Source organism: Fusarium falciforme, chromosome 1 (genome assembly GCF_026873545.1).
Source record: "Fusarium falciforme chromosome 1, complete sequence".
Lineage (NCBI taxonomy): Eukaryota > Fungi > Ascomycota > Sordariomycetes > Hypocreales > Nectriaceae > Fusarium > Fusarium falciforme.
Window position 1 is genome coordinate 1,952,669 of NC_070544.1, and position 17,048 is coordinate 1,969,716.

The following is a 17,048-nucleotide window of genomic DNA, read 5'->3' on the forward strand; positions in this document are numbered from 1 at the left end:
GATATCACCCCGGGAGAACTGACCCTGCCCAGCGTGGCCAGAGGTCTTATGAGTTGAAGCTTACCCAGCAAGCAGGGAATCGACCCCGTCCGTTACCGATAGTCGAGACAAGGCGATCCGACGACTGGGGGGGTTGGTAAAAGCGACGGCGGCTGCGTTAAGTGTGGTCGTCTGTCGCCCAGGATATTGATAATTACCCTGGGAGCTATCTTTTTGACAACGCTCCTTTGAATCCGACCCATCGCACTACTTTTCCCGAGGTGTCATTTCGCTGCACCGCGTCGACCATTCTTCGACAACTCCGGGTAGATTCACACCACGATACCCCTTCTCTGCACGACGTCGCATTCGATATACCCAAACAATCGACGACCTTGTCTCCCTCGCGCCGCATTTAGTCGCCCTAAGCGTTTCCTCTGCGACTTACACGAAAATCTCCTACCGCCGGCGACGACATCTTTGGCATCGAACCTCAGCTCCAGCACCATATTGCTCTTGTGTGCTGGCTCTCTATTCGATACCTCTCCGCCTCCCATTCGCACACTCCAACGCGCAGCTTCCATGTTTGTGACGTCGCTCCGTCTTCGCACGAGCTCCATCCCTCACAATGGCCGCGGCCGATGTTTTGGCGTTCACAGAAACCTGGATAGGAAGCAGAGATGGCTGGCCAACGACCCGGCCTTCGCCGAATGCGTGGGATGAGACCTCCTTGCGTCTGCGCTTGAGTCTCATTGCCCGCGCTTGGCTCATCGAGAGGTCTTGTAAACAGGTAAGGGCGCCTTTACTCATGTCGGTTCCAGTTCACATTACTGCTGTCACTTGGAATCATTTCGCACGGAGAAAGCTTAAAGAGCCTTATGGGTGGCGCATAACGGCCGGTCCCTTGATCGACGGCCCGAAGCATGAGGGGAACCGGCGCCACCCATTCCTGGCAGAGCTATCTGCTCCGGAACTGTAACCTCCTGAAAGTCTGTCTCATCTAACCTCATGTCATCCTAGGACCTTTCTACGTCATCACATCGAACCGAGTCCGTCGCGAGACCTCTAACGATCCCAAGTTGCTCCCCACGATGGTCTCGACGCATACCTAAGACCTGCGACTCATCCGTTGCCACCGAAAGCACCATGGATGCCAATCGCGCCGATAAATTCGCTCGCAGGCGTATCCCAAAATGGCTCGATGCCTTCCCTCTCCCTACCTCTGACGCTCCACGAGAACCCCGTCGACCCCAAGACAACATTCTGAACGACCCCGCATCCGATCTCCTCATCGACTTCAATTCTCAAGAAGGCTTCTACCAAACGGCCAAGAAGAAGAAGGGCAAGGCAGCGCAACCCCCTCCACCGCCGCCCCCGCCTTCCGCGCCACCGGCTGACAACGGTCAGCAAGATGACAATGGTGGAGGTGGTGGCGGAGCCAACGGCGGCGATGCTGCAGGTGGTGCCGGCGGCGGTGATGGCGATGGGAACAACGGGCTGCCTGCCATCTCGACGAACGATTTCGGTACCGATTCATTCCAGGATATCAAATTGGGGGACGACAAACTGGACCTAGGCTTGAAGCCTCCAGAAGGGAAGGGGTTTGATCAATGGGGAACGAAATGGAACTCGGGGGGGACGGGTTGGGACTGGTCTGGAGGAGGAGGAGGAAATGATATCGCGGGCGATGGCAAGGACGACGAAAACCCCTGGGGTAAATCGAAAGGCCTGGAAGGACCCCCCGAGGGTGGCAAGCAAGAAAAGGAGGATCCTTGGGGATTTGGCGTCAAAAAGGAGAAGAAAAAGAGTCCCCTTTGGGGTGCGGAACCTGAAGAAGAGGTCAAGTCTAGTGACGGTTGGGGCTGGAGCGGCTCCAAGAAAAAGGGCAAGGGCTTGGAAGAGGTTCATATGGCCTCTGAAGCTGCTGCCACCGAGAAGAAGGACATCTGGGATACGTGGGGAATATCCAAAAAGGACCGGACAAAAAAGAAGGGCATACTCGAAGACGCTGGATCGTCACACGCCGAACCACCACCGGATCTCCAAGATGATTTATGGGGTGGTGGTTGGTCAAGTAAGAAGCCTGGTGGAGTGCCGGCGCCAGCGCCAGACCCCCCTTCGTTCGAGGACAAGAATGAAGGAGATGACTTTTGGGCAACGTTCGGCTCAGGGAAGTCGAAACCCGTGGAAGAGAAATCGGCTGTGGATGGTTGGTCAAGCTGGGGTTTGACAAAGAAGGGTAAGCAAATGAGTTCAATTGGATGTGCGCGTTTTATGGTGACTAATGGTGTGCAGCTGAGCCGGTCAAGACAGCGGACGATGGCTGGGACTTATGGGGGGCAGGTAAGAAGATAAAGAAGAAGGCCGGTGATCTAATCCAGCTCGGTGACGATATTCCACCCCCGGTTCCGGACCCGGTCGAGGCCGTGGAGAGTGAAGGCGGCTTCCTCGAATCCTGGGGTTTCGGCAGGAAAAAGAAGGCCCCAACTGTTGATCCCTTTGCTTTTAGGACACCCGCCGCCGAGGACCATGATGATGGTTTCTGGGGGTCACTCGTAAAGAAGCCTAACCCACATGATTATCTAGATGAACCTAATGGTGAGATTGTCCAACATGACGATGTGGAGAGAGGCAAGGGAAGCAAGGTTATCAACCAGGAACACGACGACTGGGATTGGAAATCATCCAAAACGAAGAAGTCTGAACATCGGATGGGCGCCTTGACTGACCTACCTCCTCCAGCGCCAACGCCCCCCTCTATGAAGTTTACTGAACACGAGGACCAAGCAGGAGAACCCGAAGTACCACAGCAAAACCCCGAAGAGGTTGAGGCGGCTCTCGAGGAGGAGGAGATTGCTGCTCTCCTGGAGAAGAAGGCGAAGAGGGGAGGGCGACTTCTCAAGGCCGACCGAGAACGCTTGGTCGTCCTGGAAGCGAACGCTGCCAACAGAGCCGTAGCTAAAGCAACACGCGAAGCGGAAGAACAAGCTGCGAGGGAAGCAGAAGAAGCCGCTGCTGCAGAAGCAGCCGCTGCAGCAGAGGCAGCAGCCGCGGAGGAAGCAGCAGCGGCAGCTGCAGCAGCCGAGGCCGAGACTGTCGCCCTACGAGAAGCAGAAGCAGCAGAAGCAGCTCGCGACGAACAAGAAATTGCAACCTTACTTTCGAAAAAGAAGAAGCGAGGCAAGCTGCTCAAGAAGGAACAGGAACGACTTACGCTACTCGAAGGGAATGTCGCCAGGAGAGCTGAAGCTCAAGCAGCCCGTGAGGCTGAGGAACAAGCAGCTCAGGAGGCTGAGGCTGCGGCCGCAGCAGCAGCAGAGGAAGCAGCCGCCCAAGAAGCAGCGGAGGCCGAAGCGGCTGCTCAAGCAGCTGCAGAAGCAGAGGCAGCGGCTGCTGCTGCCGCCGAGATCGCCAAGGAAGAGGAGGAAATGGAAATGCTCATGGTTAAGAAGGACAAGCGAGGAGGAAAGCTCCTTAAAAGGGAACAAGAACGGCTTAATGCCCTTTTTGAAAACGCCGCGAAGCGAGCAAACGAGCAAGCTGCCGCTAAAGCTGAGGAGCAGGCCGCGGCAGAGGCCGAAGAAGCTGCTGTCGCCGAAGCTGCCGCCGCCGAAGAGGCCGCCGCAGCAGAGGCCGCAGCGGCAGCAGAGGCAGAAGCAGAGGCAGAAGCAACCGCTCAAGCAGCGGCAGAGGCAGAAGCCGCAGCGCAAGAAGCAGCAGAGGCAGAAGCAGCCGCACAAGCAGCAGCAGAGGCCGAGGCGCAAGAAGCTGCCAAGGAAGAGGAGGAACTGGACGCTCTCAAAGCCAAGAAGGCGAAGAAGGGTAAGCTGAGCAAGAGCGACACTGTCCGGTTCACCACCTTGGTTGGCAATTCCGTCAAACGTGCTCAAGCCAAAGCTGCCAAAGAAGCTGAGGAGGCTGCCGCGCAAGAAGCAGAAGCCCAGGCAGCCAAGGAAGCTGAAGAGGCCGCAGCTCGTGAGGCTGAGGAGCAAGCCGCCCGGGAAGCTGAAGAGGCTGCTGCAAAGGAAGCCGAGGCTGCCGCCATCGCAGCAGAGGAGCAGGAACTTGCCGATTTGACCGCGAAGAAAGTCAAGCGCAATGGCAAGCTGACAAAAAAAGACACCGAGCGTTTCAATTACCTTACACAGCGGGCTCTCGAACGCGCTGAACAAGCAACAAAGGAGGCAGAAGAGGCTGCCGCAGAGGAAGCTGCTGCGGCGGAGGCGGCTGCCGAGGAACCCCCCGAGGAACTAGTCGAAGAAGCTCCTGAGGAAGCTTTTGAGGAAGCCCCTGAGGAAGTATCCGAAGAAGCCCCCGAGGCCGAAGATGCGGCTGCACAGGAAGCTGCAGATGCTGAAGCCGCAGCAGCAAGGGAGGCAGAGGCGGCAGCAATCGCAGAAGAAGAGGCAGAGCTTGCAGCCCTTACTGCAAAGAAGGCTAAGAAGGGCAAACTCACCAAGAAGGATACTGAGAGGTTCAATATTCTCACAGAGAATGCTGCACAACGACAAGCTGCTAAGGAAGCTGAGGACGCTGCCGCCGCTGCCGCTGCTGAGGAGCAAGCAGCAAAGGAGGCAGAAGAAGCAGCTGCCGCTGCAGCAGAAGCCGAAGCTGCCGCTGCGAAAGAGGCCGAGGCGGCTGCTATTGCAGAGGAGGAGGCAGAGCTCGCAGCGCTTGCTGCTAAGAAGGCAAAGAAGGGTAAACTCACCAAGAAGGATACGGAGAGGTTCAACATTCTCACAGAGAACGCTGCACAACGACAAGCTGCCAGAGAAGCCGAGGAGGCTGCCGCTGCCGCCGCTGCCGAGGAGAAAGCAGCACAGGAGGCAGAAGAGGCAGCTGCAGCGGAGGCAGCAGAGGCTGAAGCAGTGGCTGCCCGTGAAGCTGAGGCGGCTGTTATTGCTGAAGAAGAAGCTGAATTGGCTGCATTGGCTGCCAAGAAGGCCAAGAAAGGCAAACTGGGCAAGAAGGATACCGAACGATTTACTGTCTTGACTGAGAATGCGGAAAAACGAGCCCAGGAAGCTGCCGAAGCACAAGCTGCTCAGGAAGCCGAAGATGCTGCAGCAGCTGAGCCCGAAGCCGAAGAACCACCCCCCGAAGAGGCACCCGAGGAACCTCCCGCAGAAGAGCCGCCTGCCGAGGAACCCCCAGTCGAGGAGCCCGACGAAACCGCTGCTGCTGAAGCTGATGAAGCTGCTGCTCAGGAAGCAGCCGAAGCAGCCGAAGCAGCGGAGGCTGCAGCTCGTGAGGCAGCGGAGGCAGCAGAGGAGGAAGCTGAGTTGACTGCCTTGATAGCTAAGAAAGATAGGAGGGGCAAACTTGGCAAGAAGGATACAGACCGGTTCAACGCTCTCACTGAAAACGCGGCCAAACGGGCGGAAAAGGCGGCAGAGGAAGAAGCCGCTGCACAAGCCGCTGCAGAGGCTGAAGAGCAAGCGGCCCGAGAAGCTGAGGAGCAAGCAGCTAAGGAGGCCGAAGAAGCTGCTGCCGCTGAAGCTGCCGCTGCAGAAGAAACCGCTGCTCAAGAAGCCGCTGAAGCTGAAGCTGCTGCAATTGCTGCAGAAGAAGCAGAGCTTACTGCCCTGACAGCTAAGAAGGAAAGGAAGGGCAAGCTTACAAAGAAGGATACTGAAAGATTCAATATCCTTACTGAAAATGCTGCTCAACGGGCAGCGAAGGCTGCAGAAGAGGCTGCCGCGCTCGCCGAAGCTGAAGAGGCTGCCGCGGCCGAGGCTGCTGCTGCAGAAGCTGCCGCTGCAGAAGAGGCCGCCGCCGCAGAGGCTGCAGAAGCTGAAGCAGCGGAAATTGCACAAGAAGAAGCCGAGCTGGCTGCTCTAGCCGAAAAGAAAGCTAAGAAGGGGAAGCTAGGGAAAAAGGATACCGAACGATTTAATCTTCTTACCGAGAACGCGAATCAAAGGGCTGAAAAGGCAGCTGAAGATCAAACTGCTAGGGAAGCCGAAGAAGCTGTAGCTGCCGCCGAGACTGATGAGGCGGAAGAAGCTGCGGAGCCACCCTCAGAAGAGCCTCCAGAGCCAGAGCCAGAGGAAGAGCCAGAGGAAGAGGAGGCTGCAGAGCTGGAACCAGACGAAGCCCCTGCCCCAGACGATGCTGAGGCAGAAGATGCTGCTGCTGCTGAGGAGGCTGCAGCTCTCGAAGCTGCGGAAGCCGAAGCCGCTGCTGCGATTGCGGCAGAAGAGCAAGAGCTAGCAGACCTGGAGGCAAAGAAGGCCAGGAAAGGCAAGCTGGGCAAAAAGGATACCGAGCGTTTCAAGACCCTTACAGAAAACGCTGCCAAACGAGCCGAAGAGGCGGCCGAGAAGCAAGCGGCCGAAGAAGCTGCAGAAGCAGAGGCTGCCGAAGAAGCTGCAGCTGCCGAAGCCGCCGCTGCTGAAGCTGCCGAGGCAGAGGCTGCTGCCGCCGCCGAAGCTGCAGAAGCAGAGGCTGCCGAGGCCGAAGAAGCTGCCGTGATTGCACAGGAAGAAGAGGAGTTGGCTTCACTGGAAGCCAAAAAGGAGAGGAAAGGCAAACTTGGGAAAAAGGACACAGCACGCTTTACACTGCTCACAGAGAACAAGGCTGCTAGGGAGGCCAAGGCCGCTGAAGAGCAAGCTGCCAAAGAAGCTGAAGAAGCTGCCGCTGCGGAGGCCGAAGCCGCAGCTGCTGCAGCAGCTGAAGAGGAAGCAGCCAGAGAGGCTGAAGAAGCTGCAATCGCCGCTGAGGAAGAAGAATTAGTTGCCCTTTCAGCTAAGAAGGCTAGGAAGGGCAAGCTAGGGCGAAAGGATACTGAACGCTTCGCTGTTCTAACCGAGAATGCTGCAAAACGAGCGGAGGAACAAGCAGCTCGTGAAGCTGAAGCCGCTGCCGAGGACCCAGCGGCTGAGGAAGCTGCTCCGGAGGAAGAAGACGCTCCAGCTGAGGAGGCTGAGGAAGCTGAAGAACCAGCTCCGGAGACGGAAGAGCCTGTAGAGGACACCCCTGAAGAGCCGGCAGAAGAATCCCCTGAAGAACCAATCCCAGATGTCGACGAAACCGAAGAGGCGGCAAAACAAGCTGAGGAGCAAGCTGCTAAAGAAGCCGCTGAGGCCGAGGCTGCTGCTATTGCTGCCGAAGAGGAAGCAGAGCTTGCGGCGCTCGAGGCGAAGAAGGCTCGAAAAGGGAAATTAGGGAGGAAGGATACTGAACGCTTTGTCCTCCTCACCGACAACATCGCCAAGCGCGCCGAAGAGCAAGCAGCCCGAGAAGCCGAGGAGCAAGCAGCTAAGGAGGCCGAAGAAACCGCTGCCGCTGAAGCTGCCGCTGCCGAAGCTGCCGCCGCCGAAGAAGCTGCAGCGAGAGAAGCCGCTGAGGCTGAAGCTGCTGCCATTTCTGCTGCTGAAGAAGATGAACTTGCGAAACTGGAGGCAAAGAAAGCTCGGAAGGGAAAACTAGGGAAGAAAGATACTGAAAGGCATGCTCTTCTCACTGAGAATATCGCCAAGCGTGCCGAAGAGCAAGCTGCCAGAGAAGCAGAGAAAGCTGCTGCCGCTGAAGCTGCTGAGGAGGAAGCCCCTGCCGAAGACGAGCCTGTTGAAGAAGAGGCCGGTGAAGAAGAGGCTGCTGAGGGAGAGGCTCCTACAGAAGAAGCTGCCGATGAGGTTGCTGATGAAGCTGCTGCCGAGGAAGAAGCTGCTGCCGCTGAAGCTGCCGCTGCCGAAGCTGCTGCTGCCGAAGCTGCTGCCGCCGAAGAAGCTGCTGCAAGAGAAGCTGCCGAAGCTGAAGCTGCTGCTATTGCTGCTGCTGAAGAAGATGAACTTGCGAAACTAGAGGCAAAGAAAGCTCGGAAAGGCAAATTAGGGAGGAAAGATACCGAGAGGTATAACGTCCTTACCGAGAATATCACGAAGCGTGCCGAAGAGCAAGCTGCAAAGGAGGCTGAAGAGGCAGCAGCGAGAGAAGCTGAAGAGCAAGCAGCCAGAGAAGCCGAAGAGGCTGCGGCTGCGGCTGCCGAAGCTGCTGCAATTGCTGCCGCGGAAGACGAAGAACTCGCAAATCTGTCAGCAAAATGGGAAAGGCGAGGCAAGCTTGGTAGAAAAGACACAGAACGCTTCAAGCACTTGACCGAGAATGCAGCAAAGCGTGCTGAAGAGCAGGCTGCCAGGGAGGCCGAGGAAGCTGCCGCTGCCGGTGACGCTGAGGAGCCAGCCCCTGATGCCGCCGAGGAAGCCCCCGAAGTTGAGCCTGAGCCCGAAGAGATACCGGACGAGGAAGCTGAAGCCGAGCCTGCAGATGCCCCAGCTGAAGAGGTAGAGGACTCGGCCGCAGAGGAGGCCGCAGCCGCAGCTGCAGAGGAGGCTGCCGCAAGAGAGGCTGCTGAAGCTGAAGCGAATGCCCTCATCGCGGAAGAGGAAGCAGAGCTTGCTGCATTAATAAAGAAAAAAGCCAAGAAGGGAAAGTTGGGCCGCAAGGATACCGAACGCTTTAATCTCTTAACCGACAATGCAGAAAAGCGAGCTGAAGCTCAAGCAGCGAAGGAGGCAGAAGAAGCTGCTGCTGCCGCTGAAGCTGAAGCTGCCACAGCAGAAGAAGCAGCCCCAGCGGCAGAAGAAGAAGACGATGACGATGAGTTTGTGGATGCTGAAGAAGGGGAAGCTGAAGAGGAAGATGCTGTGGAAGATGCCGATCCTGAGGGAGTGGCCGAGGAAGAGGCAGAACTAGAAGCCGACGACGATGCTGCTGAGCCCGAGCCCGAGCCCGAGCCCGAAGAAGAGGATGCCGAAGCTGCCGCTGCCGCTGCCGAAGCAGAAGCTGCCGCCGCTGCGGAGGCTGAAGCAAAGGCTGCCGCAATCGCTGAAGAAGAAGCCGAGCTCGCAGCTTTAACCAAAAAGAAGGCGAAAAAGGGCAAGCTAGGTCGCAAGGATACAGAAAGGTTTAACATCTTGACTGAGAACGCCACTGCGCGCGCCGAGGAGCAAGCTGTAAAGGAGGCCGAGGAAGCTGAAGAAGCTGCAGCCGCCGCCGCCGAAGCTGAAGAAGCCGCTGCGAAAGAGGCTGAGGAAGCAGAAGCAGAAGCAGAAGCAGAAGCAGAAGCAGAAGCAGCCGCCGAGGCTGAAGCCAAAGCTATTGCGATCGCTGAGGAAGAAGCCGAGCTCGCAGCTTTAACTAAAAAGAAGGCGAAAAAGGGCAAGCTGGGCCGTAAGGATACTGAAAGATTCGCCATCCTGACCGAAAACGCCGCTGTCCGCGCTGAAGAACAAGCCGCAAAGGAGGCTGAGGAAGCTGCTGCTGCTGCTGCTGAGGCTGAGGCTGAAGCTGAGGAGGACGCCGAGGAAGTTGCCGAGGAAGCTGCCGAGGAAGCTCCTGAGGAAGCTCCTGAGGAAGTTGAAGAAGAGGAAGCCGAGGAGGAAGCCGAGGAGGACGTCGAGGCAGCTGAAGCAGATGCAAAGGAAGCTGAGGAACAAGCTGCCAGGGAGGCTGCAGAAGCAGAAGCGGCGGCCATCGCTGAAGAGGAAGAAGCCGAGCTCGCAAAGCTGACAAGGAAAAAGGAAAAGAAGGGCAGACTAGGCCGTAAGGACACTGAACGGTTTGACCTCCTGACTGAAAATATCGCCAAGCGCGCGGAGGAACAAGCTGCGAAGGAGGCCGAAGCTGCTGCTGCCGCTGCCGAAGCTGAAGAAGCTATCGAGGAACCAGAGGAGGCGGCTGAAGAAGGTGAAGAAGAAGGCGAGGATGTCGAAGAGGCTGAGGAGGAGGTTGAGGAAGCGGCCGAGGAAGCAGCCGAGGAGGCCGGGGAAGATGAAGCTGAAGCCGAAGCGGCTGCGGCTGCGGCTGCAGCTGCAAGAGCTGAGGCAGAAGCTGCGGCGATTGCTGAAGAAGAGGCCGAACTCGCAAAATTGAGAAGGAAAAAGGAGAAGAAGGGTAGGCTCGGCCGCAAGGATACTGAACGATTTGACCTCCTTACTGCGAATGCAGCTAAGCGTGCAGAGGAAGCTGCTGCTGCCGCTGCTGCCGCTGCTGTTGAAGCCGAAGCTGAAGAAGCTGAGGAGGAGGGAGAGGCGGATGAGGAACCGGCCGAAGAGGCGGCTGAAGAGGATGAAGAGGCAGCTGGGGAAGCTGGAGAGGTTGCAGAAGAGGCGGCCGATGCCGAAGCCGACGCAGAGGCGGAGGCAGAGGCAGCAGCTGCTGCGGAAGCCGCTGCTAAAGCGGAAGCAGAAGCTGCGGCAATCGCTGAAGAAGAGGCGGAGTTTGCAAAATTGACAAGGAAAAAGGAGAAAAAGGGTAGACTTGGCCGCAAGGACACCGAAAGATTTGACCTCCTTACTGCGAATGCAGCCAAGCGTGCGGAGGAAGCTGCTGCTGCTGCCGAAGCCGAGGCGGCTGCTGCCGCTGAAGCTGAGGAAGCCGCAGCAAGGGAGGCTGCTGAAGCTGAAGAGGTTGCCGCCGCCGAGGCCGCAGCAGCAGAAGAAGCCGCTGCGAGGGAAGCCGCTGAGGCCGAAGCCGCTGCAGTTGCTGAAGCCGAAGCAGCAGAGCTCGAGGCCCTGAATGCAAAGAAGGCCAGAAGGGGTAGACTGGGTAGGAAGGATACAGAGAGGTTCAGGGTCTTGGAAGAGAGAGCAGCTGAAAGAGCCGAAGAACTAGCTGCGAAGGAGGCTGCGGCTGCGGCTGCTGCTGCAGAAGCTGCTGCCCAGGCCGCTGACGCTGAGTCTGAGGAAGAAGAGGAAGAAGAAGAAGAAGAAGAGGAAGAGGAAGAAGAGGAAGAAGAGGAAGCAGAAGCAGAGGCAGAAGCTGGAGCAGAAGCTGAACCAGTGGCTGAACCAGAAGCTGAGGCTGAAGCTGGAGAAGCTACCGAAGACGAATCGGAAGCAGAATCGAAGGCAGAAGCTGGCGAAGCCGCTGGGGATGAATCGGAAGATGAATCAGAGGCGGAGGCGGAAGAGGAAGCAGAGGGGGTTGTAGAAGCAGCACCAGCAGAGGCGGAAGAACCGGCGACGAAAGAGGTAGCGGAAGCAGAGGGGGAGGAGGATGAGGATGAAGACGACGAAGATGAAGACGAGGATGAAGATGAGGACTCGGACGAAGATTCGGATGCCGACGAGGAAGCCGAAGAGAAGGAAGCCGACGAGGAAGCCGCTGAAGCTGCCAAGGGAGAGGCTGGTGAAGAACCCGCGGAAGAAGAAGCTGTCGTGGAAGCTGTGGAAGAAGCCCCTGCTGCGGAGGAAGTCGCTGAAGAAGAGCCCGTTGAAGAGGTCGCCGAGGAGGCTGCTCGAGAAGTCGATGAAGCAGCCGAGGAAGAGCTAAAGGAACCTGAACCCGAACCTGAGGCGGCGGCTCCCGAGGTCATTGAAGTGGTCGACATGACGCCGAAGAAGCCCAGGAGGAGTCGGAAGAAGACGCGAGGTGAGGGACCGCCGCCTCCACCTGTCCCGGATCCGCCGATTACACCTCCCCCCGAGATCAAGCATTCCCGAAGGGAACGACCCAAGCTCCATCGTGAAGGCACATCGTGGGGAAAGCGAACCTCGATGCCAAGAGAAGAAAAGGAGAGATCGTCCAAGTCTAGGTCGAGCAAGCCCAGACGTGAAGAGAAGTCATCCTCGAAGGGGTCATCCTCCGACAAAGTTGAGAAGACTCCATCACGGTCCCGAACGACAGGTCTCTTTAGTACGCCGCCAATTACTCGCTCATCCACCATGTACGAGAAGAGACCCAGCGTTATGAGCAAACGCCGTCACTCTACGGGAGCCCGTGGCCTTGCATCGCCACCTCCCGACGAGGCAAGCAAGGTCGCGGACGAATCCACCAGACGTCGCAGGTCGCACAAGTCACGATCGCGAGAGGATGATGATGTCGTCATGGTCGACGCCGAGGCAGACAGGCGTGAGCGTCGCCGACGATCAAAGCGCGCCCGTGAAGAAGACGTGGTCATGGTCGAGTCGGGTGGTCCTTCAGACACACCTCTCCAGCGAGGTGCTTCGAGTGCGAAGAAGCCTTCAGGCTTTTCCAGCCTGTTCACTGGCCTAATGACACCCAAAACCGAACGTCCTGACCCCCTCCGTCGCCGTAGCACCTACGCAACAACTGACGATGAGGCCTTGCGCAGTGCCAAGATGGATGGAGATGCTGTAGTGATCGACGCTGACCGCGAAGCTAGACGGGCGGCTCGGAGGGCTAGACGGGCTGAGCGCGAAGCTGCAGGTGACCCTGAGCGTGGGGACGAAGAGGCACGTCGTGCTCGGGATGAAGCACGGCGTGAGCGGCACCGTCGACGCGATGACGACGATGAAATACGGAGACATGAGGAGAGGGAGGCACGTCGGGCTGAGAGGCGAGCTGCTCGTCAACAGCGTGAGGAGGAGGAAAGACGAGTCGAAGAAGAGCGGCGAATGGAAGAGGATCGGGAAGCTCGAAGGGCGGAACGCCGACGTCTACGCAAAGAACAAGAGGCTGCAGCTGCAGCCGCTGCTGCGGAGCAGGAAGAAGAAGAGATGCGACGAGCCGCAAGACGAGAGCGGCGACGTGAACGCCAAGTTTACGCATCGGAAGACGACTCTGAACGACGCCGGCGACGAGAAGCTAGAAGAGCGGCTCGTGCTACTGAGGTACCCGAGGCAGCCGAGGTAGCTGAGGAAGAAGAAGTATATCGTCGAAGAAGCCACAGGCACGCCGAGCAGTCAGCCGATGAGTATGGACAACGGAGATCTCGACGTCGTGAGGAAAGACGGGGCTCGGCCTGGCCACATTCAGGAACGTCGTCCTGGGTCAAGGATCACACGGATGCGCCTCCTCCACCCGAAACACCTGTTGAAGAGGCGGCGCCCGAACCCGAGCCGGAGCCGGTGGACGATGAACAAGCACGACGCGAAGCGCGCCGAGCCCGTCATCGAGCCAAGTATGGAGACGGGACGCCAGATGACACAGATGACCAACGTCGACGGCGGGCAAGGCGAGAAGATCGCGATAGGGGCGGCGACAGAGATAGAGATCGCGACAGGGACCGAGACCGGTACCGCGACAGGCGGCTACAGGGCTCAGAGGGGAGCGACGAGCGTCACCACAGCCGACGCAACTCGGGATTCGTGGAGGCAACACCACGAACACCCTGGTGGAAGAAGATTGCAGGATGAGGGATGAACGATGCATGAGTGTCCTTTCGAGCGAGCGTGTTTCTGAGTGTCCTTTTTGATTACGACAAGCACGATTGACTACTACCTACGACCATCTACCTATTACCTACCCCCCTACCTACCTATCTACGTACATCACGACACGACGACCAACTCAACATGAATGGCAGCCTAGCCTAGCATCAGGATTATATCACGACGGGAGAGCGGTGGAGATTCCCTCTTTGCATTTCCTGGGTTTCTTGGGTTTGTTTTGGAACGGAGCATTGCAGGATGTGTGTGTTTGGCTTGGTTAATTTGGATTTTGCGCATATGGATGGACATATGGATACCTATGTACTTGGTCCATGTATGCTTGAGCAGACACTTGTTCCCCTGACGGCCCAGGGGACAAGGTGACTGCCGGGCAACATGTATACCTATACCCGTTTGTGAAGTAGTGTGAGATTTAGAGTGTATCGATGCATTGTACAGCCGCGGGATGGCTGAGAACTGTTGTGTTTGGATTGTATGAGCGAGTGATGATGATGATTTGGGAGCTACAATGATAGTAGCGGGCAGAAGTGAAGTGTTGACTCGAGTTTAATAGCAATAAATGAATAACAACTATATGAATCACCTATGAATAAACAATCATTCTCATGCAATTAACCCATCTTTGTCCTCCCTTGAGAGAGAGTCGCGACGGTCAGCTACATGGATTCATTGTAGACAGGGTACAGTATCACCTTGGCACACCTCATCTCGAGGGAGGGACCCGACAGCTACCAGCTGAACCACTGAAAGCTTCTTTCTGGACAACAGTTTAAATGTTTTCCATTTACAAAGAAACTCGACAATATTTCCTTACTTTTCCATCTTTTTTTGGTAGTTGGTCGATTAGATAATTCAAGTCAACACGGACGCAAGGGCGCCTCCATTTATAGCACGAGGTAGATCCCTACACGTTGCCGTTGCCGGTCTCACTCCACTACCTACCTACCTACCCACGCAATCCCCAGTCGCACGCTGACGACACCTCAACACCAACATCCACTACTTGTGCTCCTGCCTACCCACCATCACGACGACAGCCACGATCGCCTCGATACGACCACGACGCTCGCTACCGCCGCAGCAGACACGACCGATGAGGTGACCATTAGCACCAACGTCAACCAGTTGACGATCCACGAGCTACAGCAACTGGCCGCTTCTTCAACATGACTGCGCCGGGCAAGGGGTCGCGATGGGGGGCCTTCCTCTCCTCGGCCTTTGAGGGCGTAGAGAATCGCCTCGATAACTTGCTTGATGAGGAGGAGCATCAAAAGTCCCAGGGACAGCCGTATCACCAGCAGCAGGGAATGACGGTGCCGCAGCCATCACCGAGCCCCAAGCCTGCCACCTCTGGTACGTCGCTCTCTTTGTCTACTCCTGCTCTTCTCTCCTAGCGGTGTCCTGTTTGTTCTCGTTGCTGTGATCACTCGCTGATTCCTGATTCCACGACAGCTCCTGCCCACAAACCAAACCGCGCCAATGATCGTCTACAAGCTAGGCTGGCCAAGGCCATGGCCTCGAGAACCTCACAATCCTCCCCCCGAAGCTCCATCGACACTGCCCGTGGCTCGGTGGATAAGGAGCGCCCTGCCAGTACAGAACCGGTGATCACCAAACCTGCACCCGAAACACCAGAGCCCACGGCTGCTGAGCCTCAACCTCAGCTATCCGAGCCCTTGTCCGCTGCCGAAACTCCTCCCGTTCCTACAGAAGATGCTGCGGCCACTTCGAAGGAGGACGAAAACGACCAAGAAGTTCCGAAGCCAGCTGCCTCCGAGCAGGCCACTGACGATTCCATTCCCAAAATTCATACACCAGACTACCCAGCACCAGATGAGCCTGCAGTTCAGCCCGAACACGCCATTCAAGAGCAGCATGACGAGAAACCCGCCGAGATACCGAAGCCCGACACTGAAACCCCAACCGAGACTGTGCAAAATGGCCAAGACGTGAACCAAGTCAATGCCCATCGAGAGGAAATTCAGGAATACATTGAACAAATAGACTCGCTACAGGCCAAGATACAATATCTATCGAAGAATGCTGCAGAAGCCGCCAAAAAGGCAGCCAATGATGCTCCTGCAGGGAGCGAAGAACGCAAACTCGCCGAAAAAGACGAGAAGATTGCTCTACTGCTGGAAGAAGGACGAAAGCTCTCTACTTCGGAGCAAAAATACCGAAACACAATCCGAAAGCTGCGGTCACAAATCGTAGAAAACGAGAAGCAAGTCAACGAGCTTAAGAAGGGCAAGGAGAAAGCCTTGTCTGAGGCCGAGTCGCTACGTAACCGTGTTAACAGCAAGGAGGAGCAAGAGAAACGAAACGAGGAAGTGCGAAAAGCAAGTGCTGCTCTCCAAAAGGAGATCGACACACTGAAGAAGGAGAAGGCGGCCAAGGATGAGGCCTACAGGCGCCTAGAGCAAGATTCTAAGACCAAGGCGGAGCAGGCACAGATCGCTCATGCTGAGGCCCTCAACAAGGCATTGGCTGCTGAAAAGAAGCGGCAGACGGAGCTTGAGGAGACAATCGCAACATTACGAGCAGAAAAGGAGGCATTGGCCGAGAAGGCGCGTCTAGATGAGATAGATTGGCAGGCTAAGCTTGATCGAGCAGTTGAACGCGGCCGCAACGTCGAGGAAGAGCTCAAACTGGAGCTGAGGGCGGCCGAGAGCAAGCTCGAGGCCATGCGAGTAGCAGCTGAAGAAGCGTCCTCGGGCTCAGGAGGAGACATCAAGTTGATACGACACATTGAGACCCTCCAGTCGCAGTACGCCTCGGCCAGCGAGAACTGGCAAGGCATCGAAGCGTCACTCCTGACAAAGGCAGCTAACCTTGAAAAGGAGAGGGATGAGGCGCAACGGCGAGAGTCAGAGATGCGAAAGAAGGCTCGAGACTCGGTAAGTAAACTCACATCCTTGAAACCCATTGAAACCATGGCGCATCGTCTGACATGTCATTAGGCCAGCCGATGCAAGCGCCTCGAGGATGAGCTGCAAGACGTCAGCCCTGCCCTCACGACCGCTCAACAGGAGCTGGAGACATGCCGCGAGCAACTGGCTACGCTCAGGACCCAGCACAAGACAACCGAGACGGCACTTGAACAAGCCCGGGCCGATCTCGAGAAGCAGCAGCGGGCTGCGAGCAGGGAGATTTCTGTCGAAGTCGAGCGACGGCAATGGGCAGACGAGGTTACTACGCCCAGGACTCAGAGCCGCCCCGACTCGCCACTGCTCTCTGTTCCTCGAACCTTTAGTTCTGACCTCATCGGCCTGCCTGTGCCAGGGAGAGCGCCTCGACGAGTTCCCACGCCTGGAAGCCAGCCCGATAGTGCCGGCGAGGGTTTCTTCTTCGGTCGAAGAATGTCGAGCCAGCCCCCGATCCGGCCGAGTGCGCTGTCAACTGGCGGACCTATGATGCCGCCGCTGTCCCCCTTTGAACCGCCTAGCGAATCGCCACGAGCAGCCTCTCCCCCACCAGAAAGGGATTTCGGTCTTGAAGATGGTGACCCTTCTTCCCCTCGTAATGTGGCGCAAGACATGATTTCGGTGTCAACTGTTGGAGCTGGCCCATCGGTGCAGCTTGTTGAGAGAATGAGCGCCGCGATCCGGCGGCTGGAGGCTGAAAAGGTGGCTGCTAAGGAAGAGATGGCTCGCGTGTGCAGCCAGCGAGATGAGGCGCGGTCTGATATGGTTGGCCTGATGAAAGAGTTGGAAACTGGCAAGAGTGCTACGGCGCGAGTGACTCAGCTCGAGGCCGAGGTTGAAGACCTCAACTCGCGATACCAGACAACGTTGGAGATGCTGGGCGAGAAGAGCGAGCTCGTCGAGGAGCTCAAGGCCGACGTGCAAGACGTCAAGGAGATGTACAGAGAGCTAGTAGAGCGGACGGTGAAATGAGCAGCCAACCAGCTGCTGGGAGCTTGAATGG

General features: G+C 57.2%; 2 protein-coding genes across 2 annotated transcripts; both read left to right on the forward strand.

The window, feature by feature from the left end:
• Window positions 1-607: 607 nt before the first annotated feature.
• NCS54_00051100 (Hypothetical protein) lies at window positions 608-13,085 on the forward strand (the record flags this gene model as incomplete). The annotated part of the gene is made up of 3 exons (XM_053146161.1): window positions 608-769; window positions 1,000-2,218; window positions 2,275-13,085. The coding sequence occupies 3 exons, from the start codon at window positions 608-610 to the stop codon at window positions 13,083-13,085; spliced, it is 12,192 nt and encodes a 4,063-aa protein (XP_053002136.1).
• A 1,202-nt stretch (window positions 13,086-14,287) lies between these two features.
• Window positions 14,288-17,017, forward strand: NCS54_00051200 (TMF-TATA-bd domain-containing protein; the record flags this gene model as incomplete). Its single annotated transcript, XM_053146162.1, has 3 exons — window positions 14,288-14,474; window positions 14,574-16,018; window positions 16,082-17,017. The coding sequence occupies 3 exons, from the start codon at window positions 14,288-14,290 to the stop codon at window positions 17,015-17,017; spliced, it is 2,568 nt and encodes an 855-aa protein (XP_053002137.1).
• Between the last annotated feature and the right edge of the window lie 31 nt (window positions 17,018-17,048).